This window comes from Pogoniulus pusillus, chromosome 8, assembly GCF_015220805.1.
Source record: "Pogoniulus pusillus isolate bPogPus1 chromosome 8, bPogPus1.pri, whole genome shotgun sequence".
NCBI classification, from domain to species: domain Eukaryota; kingdom Metazoa; phylum Chordata; class Aves; order Piciformes; family Lybiidae; genus Pogoniulus; species Pogoniulus pusillus.
This window is the reverse complement of record NC_087271.1, coordinates 18,688,428-18,715,181: the sequence shown is the minus strand read 5'-3', so window position 1 is coordinate 18,715,181 and position 26,754 is coordinate 18,688,428. Positions and strand designations below refer to the sequence as shown.

The 26,754-nt window shown below is 52.8% G+C and overlaps 1 protein-coding gene across 1 annotated transcript; it reads right to left on the bottom strand.

Moving 5' to 3' along the window:
- Nucleotides 1-27: 27 nt before the first annotated feature.
- On the bottom strand, nt 28-26,169 carry IL12RB2 (interleukin 12 receptor subunit beta 2). Its single transcript, XM_064148258.1, has 17 exons — nt 26,071-26,169; nt 25,655-25,767; nt 20,044-20,060; nt 18,688-19,017; nt 17,248-17,362; nt 16,201-16,376; nt 15,378-15,517; nt 13,708-13,852; nt 10,720-10,799; nt 9,843-10,059; nt 8,797-8,997; nt 7,850-7,951; nt 7,615-7,770; nt 6,006-6,093; nt 3,880-3,979; nt 2,318-2,798; nt 28-161 (listed from the first exon to the last, which is right to left on the bottom strand). The coding sequence occupies exons 1-17, from the start codon at nt 26,167-26,169 to the stop codon at nt 28-30; spliced, it is 2,694 nt and encodes an 897-aa protein (XP_064004328.1).
- Nucleotides 26,170-26,754: the final 585 nt, after the last annotated feature.

The following is a 26,754-nucleotide window of genomic DNA, read 5'->3' as shown; positions in this document are numbered from 1 at the left end:
CATTGGTGGGGCCTTGAGCAGCCTGGTCTAATAGGAGGTGTCCCTGCCCGTGGCAGGAGGTTGGAACTTAGATGATCTTGAAGGTTTCTTCCAACCCAAAGTATTCTGTGAATTTATGGTGGCTTCACGAGTAAGGCTTTGTTGCTGAGCTGATGCAAAGTCTCCTCACATGGTTTGTTGGGAGCCCAGAGACCAAAGTTCTGCCTGTTCTAAGAGTGGGTGGGAGGTGGGCTGTGAGCATCACTTGGGTGTGCCCTGCCTTCAGGAGTAGGTGCACCTCTTCAGCATGAGGCTCTTGTGTGCTGTCTGGGGAGAGCCTCTTGAGTTCTTGGTGAGAGCATCAGGTTGCTCAGAGAAGTTGTAGATGCCTCATCCCTGGAAGTTTTAAGAGCAGGCTGGATGAGGCTTTGAACAAGCTGGGCTAGTGGGAAGGTGTCCCTGCCTGTGGCATAGGGGTTGGAACTAGATGGTCCTTAAGGTCCTATTCAAACCATCTGTGACTGTTCTATGATTTTCTTCTATGAGCATGGTGAGCTCACACCAGGTGTTTGGGTAGTCAGGGTGAAGATTCCTGTCCTCCAGCGAGTGGTGAGTTACCTGGTGGGAAGAAGACAGTTTGTAGCTGTTGTAAGAGGAGAAACTTCTTTGCTGTGGGGGTGCTGGAGCCCTGCAGCAGGCTGCCCAGAAGGGTTGTGGAGTCTCCTCTGGAAGGCTTCCACTTTGGACATTGTGTTCCTGGGCAAGCTGCTCTGGGAACTCCTGCTTGAACAAGAGCATTGAACTGGATGATCTCCAGAGCTCCCTTCCAACCACCCCCCCCACGATTCTGTGACTGAAGCCAAAGGTGGTGAAAACACCATGGCCTGGAGCTAGCATCCTCGTGGTGCAAGGAGACCTTTGTGGGGCTGCTGAGAGCTGTTCATAGAGATGCTCCAAGATGGTAGTATCACAGCAGCAGTTCATCACCAGCTTATGCCCACTGCTCAGCAGCAGTCCTGGAGGTGAGGAAGAGGATGCTCCAGGTAAGTACAGGTCTGAGTAACTTCCTCTTTAGGAGCAACGTATTTTTAAGGATGATTTTAATGACTTTTTATTTGGTGTGGAGCTGCAGGTAAAACTTGAGTTTGACTAAGAGGAGGCAAGAAGCAAGGTCCAGGTTTCCAAGACTTTATTTGTGTGTGTATGTATCTATGCAAAGTCATTATACCTGCAACTCATCCTTCAGACCTGTCACTAGGATACTTAAATAAACGCTTGGGATTCTTCCCACCACTCCATCTGACTTCTGCAGGGGGGCACTGCCTGTTAATTTGCTTCCTGGTGAGGATTCCTCTTACCCTTGACCCTGAAGGTGGGCTGGACACAGCCCTGTGCCTTGGCAGCCCTGTGGACTGGAGCTCTGCTGTGACTAGGAACTACATGACTGAGTGCCATGCTGGGGCTGCAGTGAGTGCAACCTGCGGAGGTAGATGTCACCGTGGCCTGTCACATGGACAGCTGGAGGAGATGAGCTGCAGCCACAGCCTTGCTGAGATCTTGAGCTCCAAGCAGTGCATTGCTAAGATTGGGAAAGACCTCTAAGATCGGGCCTTAACCTTCCACCCAACACCTCCATGGAACAGCTCTTAGGTGAGCAGCAGTGGAAATTGTGGTTGGCAGAGCTCTGGTTCCTGTGGTGGTCCAAGCCTGGCAGTGGGTTTGAGGTAGCTTCACAGAAACAGCCTGGTCTGGGTTGGAAGAGACCTTTTAGAGGTCAGCAGGGACAGCTGCAACTAGATCAGGTTGCTCAGAGCCCCAAACAACCTGACCTGCATTGGTACAAGGGATGGGGGCAGCTACCACCTCTGTGGACAACCACACCCATTGTCCAACATCTCTTCCTTCTCCCCAGTCTGAATCTCTGTCTTAGAGCTTCAAAATGACACCCTTTGTCCTGTCACAACAGGTCCTGCTCAGAATTCTGTCCTCAGCTTTCTGCTTGGCACCTTGAAGCACTGAAAGGCCACCAAGAAGTCTGTCTGGAGCCTTCTCCAGACTGAACTACACTAACTCAGCCTTTCTTCATACCATCTCCAGAATCCAGTCATGCAGGGGTGGCAATCCCAGTCTTCTCTCTTGGATTCCCCCTGAGCCTGCTGGCTGGGTGAAGAGCTGCGCACTGCAGAGTGAGCTGGAAGGGTTTGTGACTTGAGTTTTTCATGACTCCAAGGCAACACTGGACAAGTTCCTGTGCTGGTTGTGCTGAAGCACACCAAAATACTTCATTAGAGTGCAAAAGGTCAGACCAGGCTTCCATCACCCTCACTTCCTTCCTGACTTCTGAAAGAACTGCAGCCGATTTTCACCTGGTCCAAGGTAAGGTTCCCTCCATAGGAAGGTGCCAAGGAAGGTGCCAAAGAAGCTGTTGGGAAGATGGAGAATGGCTGACACTTGAGTTCAGGGAGCTCCTCAGGAATGCCCATGACCAGGGTTAGGTATGTGGTGGCCATGTCAGTGATGGGGTTGGTGGTGTACTCAGAAACCATCTCTGCTGGCTCCATCACCTCCACCGCCATTCGCTTGTAGAGGTCAGGAAGCTGCTGCTCACCGACTTCCCCATCTGTGGTGCCAGGCAGCACCAGATACTCAGATTCTTCCTGCACTGCCCAGTCACCATTTCTCCTCCTGCTAGTACCACTCAAGAGGAGCTTGTCCTGGAGGCTGAGCTTTGGGAAGGCTTCCTCCACTTGGGTTGTTTCAGGCTCTTCGAAGCTGCTGGGGTAGGGCAGGAAGAGACTGGAGGGGAACATCAGCTCAGCCTGTGGAGGGGGATGATGTGGCAGTGGTAGTTATTTGCTTGATGCCCTGTGACCTCCCACCCCCAGAAAGCAAAACTCCTGTCCCTAGCAGCTAATCAAGAATCACTGTGGTTGGAAAAGACCTTTAAGATCATCAACTCCAACCCTTTACCCAGCACTGCCAGCTCACCACTGAACCATGGCTTTCAGCATCACATCTCCATGGCTTTGAAACCCCTCCAGGGATGGGGACTCCACCACTGCCCTGGGCAGCCTGTTCCCTTTTGGGGAAGAAACTGTTCCTCATGTCCAGTCTAAACCTCTCATGTTACAACTTAGAGAATCATGGAACCAGTCAGAGTTGGAAGGGACCACAAGGATCACCCAGTTTCAACCCCCTTGGCATGAGCAGGGACACTTCACACTAGATCAGGCTATCCAGAGCCTCATCCAGACTGGCCTTGGACACCTCCAGGAATGAGGCTTCCACCACCTCCCTGGGCAACCCCTTCCAGGAACTCACCACTCAAGTGAGTGAAAATTATTCACTTGAGGTTGAAAATTAAAGATCACTGCATTGTTTCTGGCTTGAGAGGAGAAGGCTTCAGCGAGACCTGCTGGCCTTTCAGTGCTTCAAGGGATCAATCAGAGAACTGGGGACAGACCTTTGAGCAGGGCCTGTTGTGACAGGACATGGGGTGATGGTTTGAACCAAAGGAGGGAGATTCAGACTGGAGAGAAGGGAGAAGTGTTTGGCACTGAGGTTGTGAGACCCTGGCTCAGGCTGGCCAGAGATGTTGTGGTAGCTGCCCCATCTCTAGCACCGTTGCAGGTCAGGTAGTTCAGAGCTCTGAGCAACCTGCTCCAGTTGTAGCTGTCCCTGCTGACTGCAGGGATGTTGGACTAGGTAACCTTTAAAGGTCCCTTCCCAGCCAAACCCTGACAGACCCCAGACAGATCAGCTGAGGAGGGCAGAGTTTGACCACTTTTGGGGATCTCTGGATTTGCCCTGGTAGCACACCACTGACTTGCACAACTCCAGTGACTTTCTTAGTGAAAATGTTGGGATTAAAAGTGGGGGGAAGAGGGAGCTACCCTTTACCTTCATAGCTGCATACTTCTTCACCCACATAGCATTGGCTGGGTCTGGAATGGCTTTGCTCTGCCACTGGGGCACCAGTGTGGAGAGGAGCAGGTGTAATCTGCGGGCAGAGTAAGCTCAGTGAGAAGCATGAATCATGCAATTATGGAAAGGCTTAGGCTGGAAGGAGTCTTCGATTTCATCCATTTCCAACCCTGCTAATGTGGGCAGAGACACCTCCCACCAGCCCAGCTTGCTCAAGGCTCCATCCAGCCTGGCCTTGGACACCTCTAGGGAGAGGGCATCCACAACCTCCCCAGGCAACCTGTGCCAGTGTCTCACCATCCTCACTGGATAGATATTCTTCCTAATCTCCAGTCTAAATCTACTCTCTTCCAGCTCAAACCATTGCCCCTTGTTCTGTCACTACAAGCCCTTGTAAAAACTCCCTCCCCAGCTCTCCTGTAGCTTCCTTCAAATGCTGACAGACTGTTCTGAGGTCTCCCTTGAAGCCTTCTCTTCCCCAGGCTGAACAGCCTCAACTTTCCCAGCCTGTTTCCATAGGGAGGTTCTTCATCCCTCTGATCATCTTTGTGAGCTCCTCTGGACTCTCTCCAACAGTTCCACATCTTTCCTGTGTTGGAGGCACCAGAACTGGTTGCAGTACTCCAGGTGGAGTCTCACCAGAGCAGAAGGGCAGAATCACCTCCCTGGACCTGCTGCTCACAGGATGTCAGAGGTTGGAAGGGACCCAAAGAGACTGACTCCAACCCCCTCACCCTTCTTTTGATGTGATGTTGATATCTGAAGCACAGTCTGGGACAGCACCCAGAAGCTTGGTGCAAGCATGAATCTGTCTTAGAGAGCTGCTGATACCTTGGCTGCTCAGACAGCAAATAGAGAGCAGCAGATGTTTCTCAGCACCATCCTCCTGCCCTGTGTTTGCCTGCAATGACCACGAGTCCCACTCTTGGAGAACAAGGCTAGGGACAAGTTTGTGTTTCCCTAAGATTTTAACCCAAGGGCTTATCTTCTCTCCTAGGTTAATAGCCAAGGGTTGGGGCTCTTCAGTTGTGTCTTGGTGGGAAGACAGTAAACTGGGAGGCTTGGCTGCTGCAACTGAAGGCTGTGCAGCTATCCAGCAAGACCTGGATGGGGCAGGATCCTCCTGCAGAGAGGAACCAAATGAGCTTCAACAAGGACAGGTGCAGAGTCCTGCATCTGGGGAGGAATAATAAACTGCACCAGTACAGGCTGGGAGGTGATCTGCTGGAGAGCAGCCCTGTGGAGAGGGACCTGGGAGTGCTGCTGGATAACATCCATGGACAGCAATGTGCCCTTGTGGCCAAGAGGGCAAATGGGATCCTGGGGTGCATTAAGAAGAGTGTGTCCAGCAGATCAAGGGAGATTCTCCTCCTCTCCTCTGCCCTGGTGAGACCTCCTCTTGAGTACTGCCTTCAGTTTTGGGCTCCCCAGTTCAAGAGGGACAGGGATTTGCTGGAGAAGGTTCAACAGAGAGCTACAACGATGATTAGGGGACTGGAGCACTGCCTGAGGAGGAGAGGCTGGGGGACCTGGGGCTGTTTAGTCTGGAGAGAAGACTGAGAGGGCATTTAATCAATGTTTATCAATATCTGAGGGCTGGGGGTCAGGAGAGGGGACAGGCTCTGCTCATTTGCTCCCTGAGATAAGACAAGGAGCAATAGATGGAAGCTGCAGCACAGGAGGTTCCAGCTCAACACAAGGGGGAACTTATTGACTGGAAGGGTCCCAGAGCACTGGCACAGGCAGCCCAGAGAGGTTGTGGAGTCTCCTCTGGAGCCTGTCAAGGCCTGTCTGGATGTGTTCCTGTGTGACCTGAGATAGATTGTGTGGTCCTGCTGTGGCAGGGGGGTTGGACTCGATGATCTCTTTGTGTCACTTCCAACCCCTGACATCCTGTGAGCCTGTGAAGAGACCTTCAGGACTGGCTTAAAAATCGTGATGGCTATGAGCTTAAGCTGGGCTTTAAGTCCAATGTGTGTCTTCCTCACTATTCACACACTCTGAACTGCTCTTTCACAGCAGCACTGCCCTGCAAGGATGCGACTGTCCCTTCCAGCACCGATTCCATGGCATGTTGTAGCGTAACAGATGGATCCACTCACGCTTTCCTCACTGGAGGCACAGAACAAACACAGGCTGAGAGGATGAAGAAGCTGCAGGTGAGCACAAGAATCAACCAGTCCCCAGCACCTGCAAGATGGAACACTCCTTACACATCTTCATTCAATCAGGCCCTTCAAGTAAATGTGTGGTCCAAGCTGGAGATCAGTCATGGCCTGGTGTGTGGCCACCTGCCAATATGCCAACTGCTTTTGGGCTTAAAATCAGGAATCTGGATGGGCTGTTGGGGACAACAGGGCTTTAGAGCTAAAGATACCTGTTCAACTCTCCTGAGATACGCAGTCTGTTACCCAAAACACCCAATCGGAATCATGGAATTTGGGTTGGTTTGGGTTAGGAAAAGACCTTTAAGAGCACCAGCTCCAAGCCTTAGCCCATCACTGCCAGGGCACCACTGAAGCATGGCCCTTAGCACTGCTTTTTCACAGCTTTGGAACCCCTCCAGGGATGAGGACTCCACCACTGCCCTGGGTAGTCTGGGACAGGCCTGGACAATCTTCAAGCTGAAGAAATTTTTCCTCCTGTCCAACCTAAGCTTCCTCTGGTGCAACTTCAGGCCATTTCCTCTGTCCTGTTGCTTGTTCCTTGGGAGAACAGACCTACCTTCTCCTGCCTCCAACCTCCTTCCAGGGAGTTGTAGAGAGAATGAGGTCTCCCCTCAGTCTCTTCTTCTTCAGACTGGATACTCCCACTTCCCTCAGCAGCTGCTCCTCCCCAGCCCTGTTCTCCAGACCCTTCATGAACTTCATCATCATTCTTTGGACCTGCCCCAGCCCCTCCATGTGCTCCTTGGAGTGAGGTCCCCAAAACTGAACCCAGTACTGGAGCTGTGGCCTCACCAGAGCTGAGATAGAAGGAAGAATTCAAGATCTAGAGATCTTCAGTAAATGAAGAGGAATAGGAAAGTCATTCCCAGTCTGTGGCAATGGGCCAGGACCTCTCCTTGCCCCATCCCAGCAGACATTCCTTACTTTCCAAGCGGAGGAGCTCGCTGTTGCCTGAGGGTCCCTCACCAGCAGCTGTTGATGCTGTCATCCACAGGATGTAGTTGCCAGGCTGCAGGTCAGGGATGTGCAGTGAGTGCTGGCCACTTGTGTTGGAAATGGCTGGAAGGAGAAGCAGGAAAAACACCTGAAGCACCTGAACCCTCTTTCCCACTGTGCTTTGCTCAGAAGGATGGTGCTGGGTTGATGGTTGGACTCTCTGAGGTCTTGTCCAACCCAAGCAATTCTGTCATTCCATGAACTAAGTTTTCAGGGCTTGGAGCATGGAGAGAGTGAGATGAAACAGGATGAATTCGGACTAGATGAAAGCCCTCAGGAGGTGTTCCTGTTGCTGCAGGGCAGCTGTAGCAGAGAGACCCAACTGACTCTTGCTGCTGCCCCTCCTGGCAGACCACCCCTCTCTGTCTCTTTGGCTACCATGAGCTCTCTGAAGGCATCTCCATTTCCTTCCCCTTTTCAGAGGAGGACACTCCACAGCCTCTCTGGGCAGGCTGCTCCAGTGCCTTTCCACCCTCGACGTAAAGAGGTTTCTCCTTACGCTTAGGTGGAGCTTTCCCTGCCATGCTGCCCGTCGACAGGCACTCACCATAGACGTCAGGGGCTCCTTGCCCATCCTTCCTCTGTAGGTATATTTGGTAGCCTCTGATGCAGCCCCTTTGTTGGTGAGCAGGGATGGCTTCCCATGACACCAGGACTCCATTTGCTCGTGGTGTGGTGTACATCTGAGGCCCAGCTGATGGTGCTGCAAGACACAAGTTTGGCTTTTAGATCTGGACTTGAGCTACCTGTAAGGTAGCTGGAGGAGTGTGACTGCAGCTTACCTTCTGCTGTCGAGTGTCCCATGACTGATGCCACTTGTCCAGCTCTGCCCTGGTAGAGGGCAAACACCTTGATCTGATAGCACACATTGTCTTCTATCTGCTCTAAAGACATCAAAGAGGGACAGCTAAGTACTGACAGTCCTGGCTGAGGGTCTTATAGCAGCTGCTGCAGTGTGAGGTGGATCTTTCACAGAATCCCAGCATGGTTGGAAGGGACCAGTTGAGGTCATCCACTCCAACCCCTAGCTAAAGCAGGGGCACCCACAGCAGCTTGCCCAGCAGCACAATGCCCAGATAGGTTTGGAAGCTCTCCAGATAAGGAGACTCCACAACCTCCCCGGGCAGCCTGCTCCAGGGCTCCAAAAACCTCACAACAAACAAGTTTCTCCTCCTGTTACCATGAAACCTCCTGGGTTCCAGTTAGTGCCCCTTGTCCTGTCCCTTGGCACCACTGAGAAGAGTCTGGCCCCACCCTCTTCCCCCCACAGGTCCTTTATCTCTTGCTGAGCATTGAGCAGATCCCCTCTGGGGCTGCTGTGATCTGAAGACTCTAGAATCACAGAATGGTTTGGATTGGAGGGGATCTTAAAGATCACCTACTTCAAATCCCCTGCCACAGGCAGAGACACTTTCCTCTAGACAGAGTTGCTTGGGACTTCATGCAGCCTGGCTCTGAAAACCTCCAGCAAGGGGGCAACCACAGCCTCCCTGGGCAGCCTCACCCACCCTCACTGCAAAGAGCCATCCTACAGGATTGAGTCCAGCTGTAACCAAAGATCTCCCTGCTATGGCCCTGAGCAGCCGCGGACTCTTTGACTTCTCCTACAGAGGAAGTGTTCAATGCCCTCCTCTGTTTTTATGCTCAGTTAGTAAACTTTACCATCTGACTTAAAAGGTCTTCAAGACAAGAGGGTCCCTCAGTGCTGTTGCCCCAAGGTGGCTGTTACCTGCTAGGATGGTGGACAGGTTGGATGCTGGAAGCTTCACCCAGGCTGGAGGGGGCTCCACGTGCGTGTCCCCACCTGCACCTCCCCACTCCAGCACGTATCCGCTGATGGGCACAGCTGATCCTGTGGGTGGTTTCCAGCTGACCAGGATGCTTCTGTTTCCCCTGGCTGTGGCAGAGACCTTCTGAGGAGGAGGTAGCTCTGCCAACACAGCCAGACACAAAGGACATGGTCAGCACACACGCAGCCTCCGAAGGACTCGGTAAGTCTGATGTGTGTTTCTTACTGGCTCTTCTCCACCCTGGCACATGTGAGGCAGGACAAGTTGGGAGAGATTTTGAGCAGCCTTGGTCTAAGTGAGGGCACTCCCTGCCAATGACAGGGGCTTTGGAACTAGATGATCCTCAAGGTCCCTTCAACCCCAACAGCTCTATGAATCAATGACAATTAACTGCAGGTGAAGGGAAAGCTCCTCACGTGGGGGTGATCTTGGTGCTGCAGGAACAGAATAGACAGATTTTGGTTGGAAGAGACCTTCAGGATCATGTAGCCCACCAACAAGTTTGCCACTCCAACGTATCACTCAGCATCACATCCACACAACTTTAGAGCCCCTTCCTGGGATCATTGCTGTGGCCTCCTCTGGCCCTTCTCCCTGTCTCTGCTGTGCTGAGCACTCCAGAGCTGATCTCGGCACTGCAGGTGGAGGCTCAGCATGGGGGGCAGAATCCTCTCCCTGGCCCTGCTGCCCACACTGCTGGGAATCAGCTCAGGACAAGGCTGGCAGCACTCAGTGCTGGCTCATGCCCAGCTTTTCACCCACCAGCATCCCCAAGTCCTCCTTTGCAGGGCTGCTCTCCAGCCCTTCATGCCCAGCCCGTGTCGATACCAGGGACTGCCACAGCTGAGGTTCAGGACCTCACCCTTGGCTTTGTTAAACCTTGTGAGGTTCACATGGGACCACTCCTCAAGCTGGTCCAGGTTAACAGCACAAAGCAGAAGTGTGGTGCTACTGGCAGAGGTCCAGAGCCAGGGGAAGCCTTTACCCTGGGTGCCCAGGTTGGTCACGATGGTTGCAGGGGGTGACCTGCCCCTCGAGTTCTCAGCCGTGACTGTTATCTTGTAGTCCATCCTTGGCATGACCTTGGTGCAGCTGGTTTGGGTGACAACATGTGCTGCTTTTGAGGAGCTCCACGTGTCCAGGGCCTCAAAGGTCACTGTGTACTGCAGGATTCTCCCTCTTGCCTCTGCCCTGCTCAAAGCCTGTGAGGAAAGACCATTTGTTGCTCTCTTCTTCTGACAAGCAGAGCAAGCAGAAAGCTGCTGGCAGCAAGCTGAGGTGCCTCAGGAAGGTCTCAGACCTTCACGTGGAGGAAGGTGTGCTTGGCTATTTGTGGCCCCAGCACCTGGGGACAGTCATGGAACGGTTTAGGTTGGAAGGAGCCTCAAAGCTCATCCAGTTCCAACCCCCCACCACAGGCAGGGACATCTCCCACTAGAACAGGTCACTCAAGGCCTCATCCAACCTGCCTTTGAACACCTCCAGGGAGGTTGTGGATCACAGAATGTGATCTTTGATCAGGACAACCTGTGCTAGTGCCTCACCACCCTCACTGGAAAGAACTTTTTCCTAACATCCAGTTTAAGCATCTCCTCTGCAGTTTAAACCCATTCCTCCTCATCCTGCCCTTACAGGACCTTGAAGCCCAAGGGCAGGACAACAGAAAATTTGGGTAACTGTGAAGGAGAGGTGGTAGGTGAAAAAGAGCTGATGAACCAACCTGGGGAGGGAAGCCTTGGGTGGCAGAGGTGGTTCATGCCCCTGCCACTGGTAAAGGCACGGTGCTCTCCTTGAGCTTGGTCTTCTGAGAGCACAGTAAGCAGAGCTCCTCCTCCTCTGCTCAGTTTTCACCCTTAGCTTACCTTCCAAAACAGAGAGATGTTCTGTCTTTGGGTGTCCACTTCCTGCTGTCGGTACCAGACATCCAGGAGCCCAGTTGGCACTGGTGTGAAAGGAGAAGTTGAGCAACATTCTTTTGAAGCAAAGCCACCAAGCGTTGAGTAGATGAAGGTAGCCCCCCCAGGGACAGGTCAAACGAAGACTGAGCATGGCCCTGAAATGATGCGGTAGATGCCAGCCCATTTTGGGTGTTGCAACTAGAGTTCAGAGATGTGGTTGAGGCCCCATCCCTGGAGACATTCAAGGGTAGCATTGATGTGGCCCAGAGCAATCTGATCTAGTCAGAGAAGTCCCTGCTGACTGCAGGGGGGTTGGACAAGCAGAGCTTTGGGGGTCCCTTCTAACCCCGTGCACTCTGTGAGGCTGTGATTTAGCTGGGTTGATGGTGGAACTCGTGAAGAACACAAACCATAGACCCAGGAGAGGATTTTATTCTCTTGGTGACTTTATCCTGTGTTTGATAATCAGGATGGCTCCCAAAGAAACCATTGAAGTGACAGCATTAGCTCTTTGTATGAAAACTGAGGTTAGTTGGCAATCTCAAGCACCAATATAGGCTGGGCAGCCCTGGAGAGAGGGACTTGGGGGTGCTGGTGCACAAGAAGCTCAATCTGAGCCAGCAGTGTGCTCTGGCAGCCCAGAGAGCAACCAGAGCCTGGGCTGCAGCAAGAGAAGTGTGAGCAGCAGGGCTGAATCTACCCATTTCTAGCTTTGTTCCATTCCCCCCAGTCCTGTCACTGCCTGACAGCCTAAAAAGTCCCTCCCCAGCTTTCTTGTATCCCCCTTCAGATACTGCAAGGCCACAATGAGGTCACCTGGGAGCCTTCTCCTCTTCAGACTGAACAGCCTCAGCTCCCTCAGTCTGTCCTCACAGCAGAGCAGCTCCAGCCCTCTGATCACCCTTGTGACCCTTCTCTGGACACCTTCCAGCACCTCCATATCCCTCTTGTCCCAGGGGCTCCAGAACTGGATGCAGTACTCCAGGTGGGGTCTCCCCAGTGCAGAGCAGAGGGGGAGGATCCCTTCCCTGGCCCTGCTGCCCACACTTCTCTTGCTGCAGCCCAGGCTCTGGTTGCTCTCTGGGCTGCCAGAGCACACTGACAGCTCAGACTGAGCTTCTTGTGCACCAGCACCTCCAAGTCCCCCTCCTCAGGGCTGTTCTCAAGCCAGGCACTGCCCAGCCTGCATTGGTGCTTAGGGTTGCCTCGACTCAGCTGCAGGACCTTGCACTTGGTCTTGTTGAACATGATGAGGTTGGCTTGGGCCCAGCTCTCCTGCCTGTCCTGGATGGCTCCTTCCCTCCAGCTGTCAGCAGCACCACACAGCTTGGTGTTGTCAGTGAACCTGCTAAGTGTGCCTGAGTGCCACTGTGCCCACAAAGACTTTAAACAGGACTGGTCCCAGGACTGATCCCTGAGGGGTTCCACTTGTCTCTACCTGCAGTGGGCCCTGGACCTACCAACAGCCACTCTTTGGGTGCAGCCAGAAGATTTAGCAGACTGTAGAGAGGAAGGTGGGGGAGAGAAGGAGCAGTTCACACCTTCTGCATCAATCAATGCTCCTTACAGCAGCTGCTGCTGTCTGTAGTGGTAGGGAGGATGAGTAAAAGTGGAACCAGCCTGAGGAGCTGGCAGTAACTCACAAAAGAGCAGCGGAAGCCAAGGGGGAGATGAAAGGAGGGGATGGCAAAGCAGCCTACACCTCTGGGTCGGAGCACAAGCTTCTGAGAATCTTTCCTCATGTAGAAGAGCCAAAAGTTTTGCAGCTTCTGAGGTTATGCAGCTGAAGGTGAGGACAGGCAGGCATGGGAGCCTGTGGCCAGCCCAAGGCAGAGTTGGTAGAAACTAGCAGAGGTGCCCTCAGGTTGGTGCTCTGTGTCCATGGCATCTGCTGTACCTCGCTCGAGGGCAGTGACACTCTTTACTCACCTAATTCTTGGTGGGATCTCTCCTGAGCACCTGGCAAGGGTCACAGAATCACAGCCTGGTTCAAGCTGGAAGGATCTCTAAAGGTCACCCAGTCCAGCTCCCATGCAGTCACCAGGGACAGCTGCAGCTAGAGCAGGTTGCTCAGAGCCCCAAACAACCTGACCTGCAGTGGTGGCAAGGATGGGGCAGCTGCTACCTCTCTGGGCAACCTGGGCTAGAGTTTCACCACCCTCAGTGTCAAACTTCTCATCCTTCTCTCCAGTCTGAATCCTCTTCTTTTTGACTTCAATCCATCACCCCTTGTCCTATCCTAACAAGCTCTGCTCAAATTCAAATTGGGCCCCTCAGTTCAAGAGAGATGTTGAGGTGCTGGAAGGTGTCCAGAGAAGGGCACCAAGGCTGGTGAGGGGCCTGGAGCACAGCCCTGTGAGGAGAGGCTGAGGGAGCTGGGGGTGTGCAGCCTGCAGAAGAGGAGGCTCAGGGCAGACCTCATTGCTCTCTACAGCTACCTGAAGGGAGGCTGTAGCCAGGTGGGGGTTGGTCTCTTCTGCCAGGCAACCAGAAACAGAACAAGGGGACACAGTCTCAAGTTGTGCCAGGGGAGGTCTAGGCTGGATGTTAGGAGGAAGTTGTTGCCAGAGAGAGTGATTGGCATTGGAATGGGCTGCCCAGGGAGGTGGTGGAGTTGCTGTCCCTGGAGGTGTTGAAGAAAAGCCTGGATGGGTCACTTAGTGCCATGGTCTGGTTGATTGGACAGGGCTGGGTGATCTTGGAGGTCTCTTCCAACCTGGTTGATTCTGTAATTCTGTTCTAATAATTCTGTCCCCAGCTTGGCCACTTTAAGCACTGAAAGGCCACCAGAAGGTCTCCCTGGAGCCTTCTCTTCTTCAAGCTGAACAACCCCAACTCTCTCAGCATGGCCTCCCAGCAGAGCCCTTCCAACCCTCCCATCACTGCTGTGGCCTCCCCTGGCCCTGCTCTGGCAGGTCCCTGTCTGTGCTGTGCTGAGGACTGCTGTGTTACCTGCCTCTGGAGTCCAGGCTTGGTACGTGTGCCAGTTGCTCCACCGTCCGCGCTCGGGGTGAATTCTACAGCTGAGCTGGAACTGGTACTCTGTGTAAGGCTCCAGCCCACACAGACTCCAGTTGCCACTGACTGAGCTCTCAACCTTCAATGGAGACAAAGGACATGGAACAGTAAACTCGGAGAAAGAAAGGCTTCAGGTAGTGACAGGCTGAGTTACCAATGCCTTGGTTACCCTGCAGCGGTACAGGTTGGGGGTGACCTGCTGGAAAGCAGCTCTGTGGAGTGCTGGGACACAAGTTCCCCATGAACCAGCAATGTGCCCTCATGGCCAGGAAGGCAAATGATCTCCTAGGGGGTATGAAGACAGATGTGGCCAGCAGGTGATGGTTCTGCCCCCGAGGAGGACACATCTGGAGTTCTGCCTCCAGTTCTGGACTCCCCAGTTCAAGAGAGACAGAGAACTACTGCTGGGAGTCCAGGGGAGGCTACAACATTGTTGAGGGGCCTGGACCAGCTCTGTGAGGAGGAAAGGCTAAGAGCCCTGGGGCTGTTGAGCCTGCAGAAGAGCAGCCCCAGAGGGGATCTGAGCAATGCTCAGCAAGAGATAAAGCACCTGTGTGGGGAAGAGGATGGGGCCAGACTCTTCTCAGTGGTGCCCAGGGACAGGACAAGGGGCAAGGGGCACAAACTGGAACCCAGGAGGTTCCACCTGAACAGGAGGAGAAACTTGTTTGTTGTGAGGGTGCTGGAGCCCTGGAGCAGGCTGCCCAGAGAGGTTGTGGAGTCTCCTTGTCTGGAGAGCTTCCAAACCTAGCTGGGCATTGTGATGCTGGGCAAGCTGCCATGGGTGCCCCTTTCTTTAGCAGCAGAGTTGGACTGGATGGTCTTCAGAGGTCACTTCTAACTCCCACCATGATGGGATTCTGTGAAAACACATCTTTAAAAATCAGTGCAGAGAACTCTGAGCTGAGGCAACTTTAATAACTCAAAGAATGATGCATGGAATTTATGGTTCTTCACCTCAAAAATCTCTCAGTTATGTGCAGGATCTCTTCTTACTTTCATTCTCTCAAGTTGGTGCAGTTAATTTCTTTTAGTGTTGAAAGGAAAAGTAAAGGCTTGGAGTTGACACTGGGAAAGGCCCAAATGTTTGGGAGTTGCCTGCCTGTAGGTCTGAGCTCTGGTGGGAAGATATGACCACAGAATCACAGAATGGTCTGGTTTGGAAGGGACCTCCAAAGGTCATCTAGTCCAAGCTCCTCTGCAGTAGGCAGAGGTGTCCTGAACTAGATCAACCAAACTATCTTCCAATGAATCATGGAGTCACAGAATTATTTCAGCTGGAGGAGAACTCTAAGATCATCAAGTCCAGCCATCAACCCAACACCATCATGCCCATTAAACCATGTCCCCAAGTGCCATGCCCACATGTTTCTGGAACACCACCAGGGATGGTGACTCCAACACCTCCCTGGGAAGCCTGTTCCAATGGCTGGACGGTGGATGAAACATAACCTCTCACTCCTCTGTGCATCACACAGACACTGCCATCAGGAAAACTCTTCTTTTGACAGCATCAGCCTTTTACCTTCATCCACAGATCATTTTTGACCATCCAATGAACTCCCAAGGTTCACAATTCCCTTTACTCTTCCAAAGAGGATTACCATGCTCCAGGAGTGCTTGCTGAGGGGTCGGTATCTCAGCCTGCAGTGTCTCTCTTGGGTTTCATTGGAGCAAACAAAGGTGCAGCTGCTCTCAGAAGAGTTTTCAAATTCCACCCAAAAGCTGGGAGGATGTGGTATCACTAGCAGCAAGAACAGGAAGAGGTAAGTGGTGCTCAGAGTCATGGCACAGCTCGGAATGTAACTGGGGGCTAGGTGAGAGCAGGAGCTACTGGTTTAGACTGGGTGGGTGGGTTTTCTGAGAGGTCTGAACAAGAAAGTGCTTCAGCTCTGGTGTCCTCAGCACAAGAAGGACATGGACCTGCTGGAGCAGGCCCAGAGGAGGTACACAAAAATGATCTGAGGGCTGTGAGGCCAGGCTGAGAGAGCTGGGCTTGTTCAGCCTGGAGAAGAGAAGGCTCCAGGAAGACCTTCTGGTGGCCTTTCAGTGCTTAGAGGGGTCAAGAAGCAAGCTGGGGACAGACATTTGAGCAGGGCCTGTTGTGACAGGATAAGGGGTGGTGGTTTGAACCAAAGGAGGGAGATTCAGACTGGAGAGAAGGGAGAAATGTTGGATATTGAGGGGCGTGAGAGCCTGGCCCAGGTTGCCCAGAGAGGTGGTAGCTGCCCCATCCCTGGCACCATTGCAGGCCAGGTTGTGTGGGGCTCTGAGCAACCTGCTCTAGCTGGGGATATCCCTGCTGACTGCAGGAGGATTGGAGTTGTTGACCTTTAAAGGTCCCTTCCCACCCAATCCACTCTATGATTCTATGTTCACATCTCAAGTGGGTTGGGAGCAGCTGCAAGGCAGAAGTCTGGCGCTTACCGATGTCTGCTGGCATGAAGACAAGGGGCCGTGAAGAAGCACTTCCTAGCTCATTGGAGGCCACAACCACAACCTTGTATGTTGAGTCAAAGCTCAACTTGCTGAGAGCTAGGGAGCCAACTGTCTGATTCACACCTTCTGCTGAGAAACAGGAGACATCTGTCCCCTCGGATAGCCTGCAAGAGAAGGCAGCTGCTTGGTTAGTGCTCCTCTTGCTGCAACCAGAAAGCTCAGTGTTAGGGTATGCTTCACAGAGGAGATCCACCATGGGAAAGCAGCTCTAAATTATGGTCTAAGGATGGAGCACCTCCATCCCTACATTACTTACTGGGCAGAGGAGATCCACCATGGGAAAGCAGCTCTGAGCTATGGAGCACCTCTGTCCCTATGGTGCTTACTGCACAGAGGAGATCCACCAGGGGAAAGCAGCTCTAAATTATGGTCTAAGGATGGAGCACCTCCATCCCTACATTACTTACTGGGCAGAGGAGATCCACCATGGGAAAGCAACTCTAAGCTATGGAGCACCTCCATCCCTACATTACCTACTGCACAGAGGAGGTCTACCATGGGAAAGCAACTCTAAGCTATGGAGCACCTCTGTCCCTGTGGTGCTTACTGCACAGAGGAGGTCTACCATGGGAAAGCAGCTCTAAGCTATGGAGCACCTCTGTCCCTGTGGTGCTTACTGCACAGAGGAGATCCACCATGGGAAAGCAACTCTAAGCTATGGAGCACCTCTGTCCCTGTGGTGCTTACTGCACAGAGGAGGTCTACCATGGGAAAGCAGCTCTAAGCTATGGAGCACCTCTGTCCCTGTGGTGCTTACTGCACAGAGGAGGTCTACCATGGGAAAGCAACTCTAAGCTATGGAGCACCTCTGTCCCTGTGGTGCTTACTGCACAGAGGAGGTCTACCAGGGGAAAGCAGCTCTAAGCTATGGAGCACCTCCATCCCTATGTTACCTACAGCACCAAGGAGGTCCACCATGGGAAAGCAGAAAGTACAGCCCCAGGTATGGAGCACCTCCATCCCCATGTTACTTACAGTAGCACGTAGGCTGTGCTGATGTAGGTGAGCCTCCCTTTATTCCAGGTGCAGGTGGGGTGCCCATCTGTCCCATACTGGATACATGACACATTCTGTGGCTCATCTGGAGGACCTTAAGCAGATACTTGGGTCAGTTTCCTCCTTGAGGGTGTTGACAGGAGGCATTTTGAGAAATGCTTATTTTAGAAGTTGGTTTGGGTTTCTTACAGACAAAGTGTTCAGAATCATGGAACGGTGAGGGGTTGGAAGTGGCCTCTGGAGATCATACAAGCATAGAATGGTTTGGGTTGGAAGAGACCTTGAAGATCATCTAGTTCCAAACCCCCTGCCATGGGCAGGGACACCTTCCACTAGAGCAGGTTGCTCAAGAACTCATCCAACCTCTTCTTGAACACCTCCAAGGAGGGAGCATCCTCAACCTGCTTGGGCAACCTGAGGTCATCCAGTCCAACCCCCTGATCAGGGAAACCCACAGCAGCTTGCCTGGGACCACAATGTCCAGGTGGGTTTAAAGTCTCTCCAGAGGAAGAGACTCCTGAACCTGTGACTTCTGTAGCCTGTTGGGACCTCTGACACTTACAGAACCATAGAATGGGCTGGGATGGAAAAGACCTTAATGATCATCTCATCCAACAGCAGCTAGAGTGAAACCCCAAGTGGCTTTCCAAGGCTGCCAGGTGAACACAGGTGCTTCAGAGCTCTTCCAGCTGGCCACCACGGGGTGTGCTTGAAGCAATCAAGCATTGCCCTTGTTTAAAACAAACCTCCACAACTGATGCAGCAGGTGATGGCTGCTGCAGCTCATCAGAATCACAGAATTAACCAGGTTGGAAAAGACCTCTGAGATCATCGAGCCCAACCTGTCACTTAACACCTTCTAATTAATGAAACCATGGCACTAAGTGCCTCATCCAGACCATTCTTAGACACCCCCAGGGACGGTGACTCCACCACCTCCCCGGCAGCCCATTCCAATGCCAATCACTCTTGCTGTGAAGAACTTCTTCCTAAGTAGAAGAAAATATGAAGCAGCCTTAGAAACTTCCCTTGCAAGTCCCCTGTGCCCTAGGGCAGCTGGTGGTTGCCCAAGGTGGGACAGGAGTGTGTGGTCTTTGCTCTGAGCAGACAGCTTCATGTAGGAGTTGCATGTTTTCCACCCAGGAGTATTAAATACAAAACCCAGGGAGGTGGTGGAGTCACCGTCCCTGGAGGTGCTCAGAATACACCTGGACCTTGCCCTTTGGGGTGTGGTTTAGTGGCCATGGTGGTGTTGGGTCACTGCTCTCAGAGGTCTTTTCCATCCTTAATGATTCTACGAGAGAGACCCCAAAGGTAGTGTTTCCCCTGGGAAAGGCCACCCACTACTGCTTCCTAACCCACATCTCAGAGAAATCACAGGAGCCATTTCAGAGCAAGGGCTTAGGACATCCTCCTTACTTCCAGATTCAACATCAAGTCCACAGATGAGTTTTCTCTTGTGGTCACAAATCTGTCTGCAGGCAAACATGTGCCTGCCGTAGGCGCGGACCAGAAACGTGGTGCTCAGCGAGCGACAGTAGCTGCAGCTCAGTAACTGAGAGCTGTTAATGAAGATAGCAGTCCTGCACTGCTGAGGAGATGGCAGAGGATTCAGGTGGCAGGAGAGGCTGATGCTGGTTCCAGGCTGGACCCAAGAAGATGCATTGGTGCTCATGTTCCCTTTGTCACAGATTTCCACGGTGCCGAGGGGACACTGGGTGGGGGACAAGGTCCCTTGGCTGCAGGGTTCTGCCACAGGATGGGAAAACAAACACAAAGACATCACCTCTCTGGTCCAGCACTCTGTCTGCTCAAGAAAAAGGCTTCCCAAATTTATCCTGCAAGAGTTTCTGTGTGGTAAGTTCACAGCATGCCAGGGTGCCCAGTCTGACTCACTGGGCTCAGAAACCATGGGCGAGCTGCCAGGCATTGTACAAAGCTGCCCAGCCCCACACAATATCCATCAGAACTCCTTTTTCACCAGAACCCCAGCATGGTGGGGTTGGAAGAGACCTCTGGAGATCACCCAGCCCAACTCCCCTGCTAAAGAAAAGGGCACCCACAGCAGCTTGCCCAGCAGCACAATGCCCAGATGAGCTTGGAAGCTCTCCAGACAAGGAGACTCCACAACCTCTCTGGGCAGCCTGCTCCAGGGCTCCAGCACCCTCACAACATACAAGTCTCTCCTCCTGTTCAGGTGGAACCTCCTGGGTTCCAGTTTGTGCCCCTTGCCCCTTGTCCTGTCCCTGGGCACCACTGAGAAGAGTCTGGCTGCATCCTCTTCCCCACACAGGTGCTTTATCTCTTGCTGAGCATTGCTCAGATCCCCTCAGGGGCTGCTCTTCTGCAGGCTCAACAGCCCCAGGGCTCTCAGCCTTTCCTCCTCACAGAGCTGCTCCAGGCCCCTCAGCATCTTTGTAGCCTCCCCTGGACTCCCAGCAGTAGTTCTCTGTCTCTCTTGAACTGCAGAGTCCAGAACTGGACACAGGACTCCAGCTGTGGCCTCTCTAGGGCAGAGTAGTGGGGGAAAAGAACCTCCCTCGACCTTCTGGCCACACTCTTCTTGATGCACCCCAGGACACCACTGACCCTGGCCACGAGGGCACTTTGCTGGCAGGTAGGGAGCTTCTTGTCCATCTGCACTCCCAGATTCTTCTCCAGAGAGCTACTTTACTCCCTGCACACCTCATCAGCACTGCTTGCTCTCCACCACCTTCAGCTCTTACCTGCTTTAAGGTTCACCAACAACCCAAATGCTGTGAGCACAGTCCATACCAGTAGCATTTTGCTCCCTAGGGAGAGAGGAAGATCTTTCACCAGCTACTCAAAAGTGGGGCAAGCATTCATGGATATTTGCTGGTTTATAGCCTCAGAAACTCCAAAATGCTGATTTCATGAGGCTTTTCTGATTCACATCACAGGCTTACAGGATGTCAGGGGCCAGAAGGGACCCAAAGAGATCATCCAGTCCAACCCCCCTGCCACAGCAGCACCATACAATCTAGCTCAGGTCACACAGGAACACATCCAGATAGGCCTTGAAAGGCTCCAGAGAAGGAGACTCCCTCTGGGGAGCCTGTTTCAGGGCTCTGGGACCCTTACAGTCAAGAAGTTCAACAACCTTATGTCGAGCTGGAACCTCCTGTGCTGCAGCTTCCATTGCTCCTTGTCCTATCCCAGGGAGCAAGTGAGCAGAGCCTGTCCCCCCTCTCCTGACCCCCAGCCCTCAGGTATTTATAGACATTGATTAAATCTCCTCTCAGTCTTCTCTTCTGCAGACTAAACAGCCCCAGGTCCCTCAGCCTCTCCTCCTCAGGCAGTGCTCCAGTCCCATCAGCATCCTCATAGTCCTCCCCTGGACTCTCTCCTTCAGATCTCTGCCCTTTTAAACATCCTCTGTTAGCACTGGGAAGCTGGGACTGTGGGCAGCCTATGTGAAGCAGCAGCTGAGTTTTTAGGTGATTCTCTCAGTGACAGGCACAGGAGCTGGGGGAATGACAGAATTGTGTGCATTTCAAAACAAGACAACTCTGGGCTCTAGAAGAAGAAATATTTCCTCACTTCCCTCCCAAAGATCTCCAGAAGCAAATTTCTTCTTGCTAAGGATGAGAACGACCCCTCAGGACAAGAAGAAATGGCCTCAGGTGGTACTGGGGGGGTTAGGTTGGATGTGAGAGATGATTTCTTTGCTGCAAGAGTGGTCAGGTGTTGGAACAGGCTGCCCAGGTTGGTGCTGGAGTCACCATTCCTGGAGGTGTTTAAGAAATGAATGGACATAGAAGCATAGGATTGTTTGGGTTGGAAGAGACCTCTAAGATCAAATCCAACCATCACCCCAACTCCACTGTGGCCATCCAACCATGTCCCATAGTGCCATGGCCACAGCTTTCTTGAACAGGGGACACGGTGGTCTTGGGTTAGTGGTTGGACTCGATGACCTTAGAGGTTTTTTCCAACCTTAGTGATTCTATGATTCAGTCCTCCTCATGCTGTTTCTCTGCAGGACACTGTTTTTGTGCCCTACTCCGTCACATCCCACTCTCTCCTGCGGTCCCACCTGGATGGAGCATCTTCATTTCTGGACCTCCTCAGGAGCATCACCTGCCCTGCAGCCTGCCTGGGCTCAGCTGTTGTGCAGATGACTCCAGATCCAAGTGAGGTGACTTCAACCCCGATGACTAAGTCTGGAGCTTCCCAGCCTTGAGTATTACACAAAATTTTGGATAAGACCTTGTGAAGCAGCAATCTCCTGACTGCTTTCCCAGAGGAAACCTCCCCCGCGGCCTCTTTGGGACTGCTGAGCTGTACCCTGGTGGACAGATGCCTCCACGAGGACACTGTTAACCACTTAACCAAATGAAACAGGTCTTTAATTGTTTTAAAACTCCACGAGGTGTCTGTCCAGAAGCAAACCTGGGTGTTTGGAGCCACACATCACTACTGGAAGGTGAGGGACAGGGATCTGCTGGAGAGGGTCCAGCAGAGGGCTACAAGGATGATGAGGGGACTGGAGCACTGCCTGAGGAGGAGAGGCTGAGGGACCTGGGGCTGTTTAGTCTGGAGAAGAGAAGACTGAGAGGGGATTTAATCAATGTCTATAAATATCTGAGGGCTGGGGGTCAGGAGAGGGGGGACAGGCTCTGCTCACTTGCTCCCTGGGATAGGACAAGGAGCAATGGATGGAAGCTGCAGCACAGGAGGTTCCAGCTCAATACAAGGGGGAACTTCTTGACTGGAAGGGTCCCAGAGCACTGGCACAGGCTGCCCAGAGAGGCTGTGGAGTCTCCTTCTGTGGAGCCTCTCAAGGCCTGTTTGGATGTGTTCTTGCGTGACCTGAGCAAGATTGTATGGTCCTGCTGTGGCAGGGAGAGTGGACTTGATCTCTTTGGGTCCCTTCTGATCCCTGACATCCTGTGAGCTTGTGATGAACACAAATTACCCCAGGTCAGTTTAGACTAAGCTAAATTTGTTCCCATAGAGTTTTGAAAGCAGAATTTAGAATTGTTTCCCTTTTTGTCCTTCCCCTGCAGATCTACAGCAGTAGTGAGACTATCTCAGAAGTGACCACACCAAGAACCACTTCTCAGAGCTTTTGACTCATCACAGAGTTACAGCTATGTAGGCCTGTGATATAGTGAAAATTTGCACTCTGACCATTCTCCACAGTTGTACCATGGTCACAGAATCCCAGCATGGTGGGGTTGGAAAGGATCTCTGGAGGTCATCCAGCCCAACCACCCTGCTAAAGCTGGGGCACCTACAGCAGCTTGCCCAGCAGCACAATGCCCAGCTGGGGTCGGAAGCTCTTCAAAGAAGGAGACTCCACAGCCTCTCTGGGCAGCCTGCTCCAGGGCTCCAGCACCCTCACAACAAACAAGTTTCTCCTCCTCTTCAGGTGGAACCTCCTGGGTTCCAGTTTGTGCCTTATGCCACTTGTCCTGTCATTGGACGCCACTGAGAAGAGTCTGGCCCCATCCTCTTCCCCCCAGAGGTGCTTTAGCTCTTGCTGAGTATTGCTCAGATCCCCTCTGGGGTTGCTCTTTTGCTGGCTCTACAGCCCCAGGGCTCTCAGCCTTTCCTCCTTACAGAGCTGCTCCAGGACCCTCAGCACCTTTGTAGCCTCTCCTGGACTCTCTTCAGTAGTTCCCTGTCTGTTTGGGCTCCTGTGGAGCCCAGAACTGCACCCAGGACTGCAGATGTGTCCTCTTTAGGACAGAGTAGAGGGGCAGAAGAAGCTCTCTTGAACTTCTTGCCACACTCTTCCTCGTGCTCTCTAGGAGACCATTTGCCTTCTTGGGCATAAGGGCACACTGCTGGCTCATGGTGAACTTGTCCCCCAGCACTCCCAGATCCCTCTCAGTGCTGCTTCCCAGCAGGTCACCCCTCACCTGTACTGCTGCAGGGGGTTCTTCCTCCCCAGGTGCAGCACCCTACACTTGCTCTGGTTGCAATTCAACTCTTTCCTTGGTGCAGATGTTCTTCAGACAGGCAGATGCAGGTTTGCTGCAGAGCCTCAGCTTCGCTCTGTGCCGCTTGCCGCGGTGCCTTCTGTAGGTGATTCGTAACTGCAAGGATGAGCAATCACAGCACCAAGGTTCTTCAAGTAAGTGTTGTTGCCTTCCAATAAACTGAAATTGCCCCATGACTGCATAAACATCCTTCAAAGAGATGTTTGCTGACAGCAAAACTGCACCCAAAACACTTGAGTCAACAGAGAACATCTCACTTCAAACCAGAGAGTCACAGAACGGTTTGGGTTGGAAAGGACCTTAAAGATCATCCACCCCATCACCATGTGCAAGGGCACCTTCCACCAGCCCAGGCTGCTCAAGGCCCCATCCAGCCAAGCCTTGAACACATCCAGGGAAGGAGCATCCACAACTCCTTGGGGCAGCCAAATGATTTTAATCAGTTGTTAATTTAGGTGTGAGACAATTTGTGCAGCGTCGTGGGAGGGCAGCAAAATGTGTAAGCTGCCAGCAGAGTAAGAACTGAAGAAGGAATGGGCAAAACCTTCAGCTTGTAGCAAAAATGTGTGGCAAAATAAAAAGGTTAAGAAGAGGAGAAAACCTCCAGGTTCCACGTCAGTGAGGGGAAAATGAGATCACTGTGCATAGGTTAAAGATAATAAAGGACCTTATCTTGGTACATACAAGGTGGAGGAAGCTCTGAAGGTGTTCACAGAGTGTAAAATTATCTCTGTGCACATTTATCTCACAGAATCCCAGCATGGTGGAGGTGGGAAGGGACCTCTGGAAGTCAGCCAGCACAACTCCCCTGCTCAAGCAGAGGCACCCACAGCAGCTTGCCCAGCATTACAATGCCCAGCTGGGCTTGGAAGCTCTCCAGACAAGGAGACTGCACAACCTCTTCAGGCAACCTGCTCCAGGGCTCCAGCACCCTCACAGCACAGAAAGTTTCTCCTTACAGGGCAATCTCCATGGAAATCTGCAGTGGCAGCAGAAAGGCTGCAGAATGGATGTTTTGATCCCCATAGTGCCATTGTCAGCTCCAGTTCTGACATAAAACCATTCGTTGGGCACTAAAACTCTGTAGTTTGCTTTTAACCACTGCTTTATGTCCCTGTCCCCACTTCATAGAATCACAGAATTATTTGGGTTGGAAAAGAGCTCTAAGATAATCCACTCCAACCATCGAGCTAAGACTACCGAGGCCATCAGCCATGTCCCCAGGTGCCATGCCCACACAATTCTTGAACACCTTCTGGAATGGTGACTCCATCTCTTCCCAGGGTAACCTGGGCCAATGTCTGACCAAAATTGTCCCCCTAGGAGAGCTCCATGCAAAGCTTCTGCTCTGAGGGTCTCACAAGGAACCTGTGAGAACAACCAACCCAACACATGTGGAAAGAGGAATGCTTCTTACACCTCACCCAGAAGAAAAGGCTATGTCCAAATCAAGCTGTTGCCTGCCCCATGCTAGCAACACTCTCTGTGCTTTTAGGGAACCTTCCCACCACCACCAGGACCAGTGAGGATGATGGTGCCCTGTGCTCCAAGCATGGAGAACCACTACCTTGATGCCATCCTGCCTGAGATCAGCGACTCTTCTGCAGAGCTGCCAAGCACAAGGTATTTAATGAGATCTCATGAAGTGGAGGAAAGGATGGCATGATGTCTAGAGGATGGACCTTCAGTCATGAAGTCCCCCAGAAAGCTCCTTCCCAGCGTGTAGCCAGCATCTCAGGGCAGGCAACGAATATCCCAGAGCAACAAGCACCCGGAGAAAAAGAACATCCAAGAGCAAGGACAATCTGAAGGCAGGCAGCATCCCGAGGCAGGATCACCCCAGAGCAAGGACAATCCCAAGGCAGGATGGTCCCAGAACAAGGACAATCTGAAGGCAGGCAGCATCCCAAGGCAGGATCACCCCAGAGCAAGGACAATCCCGAGGCAGGATGGTCCCAGAGCAAGGACAATCTGAAGGCAGGCAGCATCCCAAGGCAGGATCACCCCAGAGCAAGGACAATCCCGAGGCAGGATGGTCCCAGAACAAGGACAATCTGAAGGCAGGCAGCATCCCAAGGCAGGATCACCCCAGAGCAAGGACAATCCCGAGGCAGGATGGTCCCAGAACAAGGACAATCTGAAGGCAGGCAGCATCCCAAGGCAGGATCACCCCAGAGCAAGGACAATCCCGAGGCAGGATGGTCCCAGAACAAGGACAATCTGAAAGCAGGCAGCATCCCAAGGCAGGATCATCCCAGAGCAAAGACAATCCCAAGGCAAGGACCATTCCCAGGACAGGATCATCCCAGAGCAGGAGCATCCCACAACAGCCTCGGTGACCTACCTCCCCCCCCCCACCCTCAGCCCGTTTTAGGGGAGATTGCCGCAGAGCCCTGCCCCAGCGCAGGGATACTTACTGCGGAGCCCCCGCAGCCTCCCGCTTCCGCACGGCCCCGGCCCCCGCCAGCGGACCGGGGCTGGCTGACAGCCCCTCCGCAGCCCAGACCCTGCCCTGCCGCGGGGTTTCTGCCTGGGAAAGGGCAGCGCACAGGAACTTTTACCGGCAGAAGGAGCCCGAGGTGTGAAAAGCGGAGAGTACCAATTCGAGTGAGAAACTCCAGCACGGCTGGCTGCGAGCGGCTGCGAGTGGCTGCTGGGACTGGGGCGGGGGAGGGAGCGGGGCAAGGGGAAGGAAAGAAATCCCTCCTGCCTTGCTGAGAGGGAGGTTTGTCCTGAGATTTATCCCCCTCCTGGGAGTGAGCTTGTCCTGATACGCATCCTGCCTGATCCAGGTCTAGCCTTGAGATGCATCCAGTCCCAAGATCCGTCCTACCTGATCCAGATCTAGTCCTGAGATGTATCCGGTCCTCAGATCCACCCAGTCCTGAGACAGATCCACTCTGTTGTTTATCTTCTCTTTCTCGTGTTTCATAGAATCCTAGGCTGGTCCCTTAGGTTGTAAGGGACCTTTCTTGGTCATGTAATGTAACCCCCCCTGCAGCCAGCAGGGACATCTTCAACTAAATCAGGTTGCTCAGAGCCCCAGGCAACCTGTCCTGGAGTGGTTCCAGGCATGGGGTCTCTATCACCTCTCTGGCCAGCCTTAGCCAGAGTTTCCTGGAGAGCTGGCAGAGTCCATTGAAACCTCATGTGTGAGCTCCGTGAGGCTGTACCCTGCAAACCTCCGAATACCAGCTGCTTTTTAATTAAGCACAGATCTTCTCACCCTCTGGCTTCTTCTAGCTCACACCACATCTGCACTGCTCACAGCATCGCTTCCAGCAAGGGCTTGATTAAGCAGGGGCTGCAGAAGTCCACACCAGAGCTTGTAGAAGTCCATGCAGGGTTTTGTAGACACTTACACTAAGGTTTGAAGAAGTTCAGACCAGGGATTCTAGGCATTTAAAACAGGGTTTGTAGGCATTTAATTCGGGGTTTGTGGAAGTTCAGACCTGGGTTTGTAGACACTTAAGTCAGAGCACCATTAGAAAGCTGGATCCTACCCCACATTTCTCTC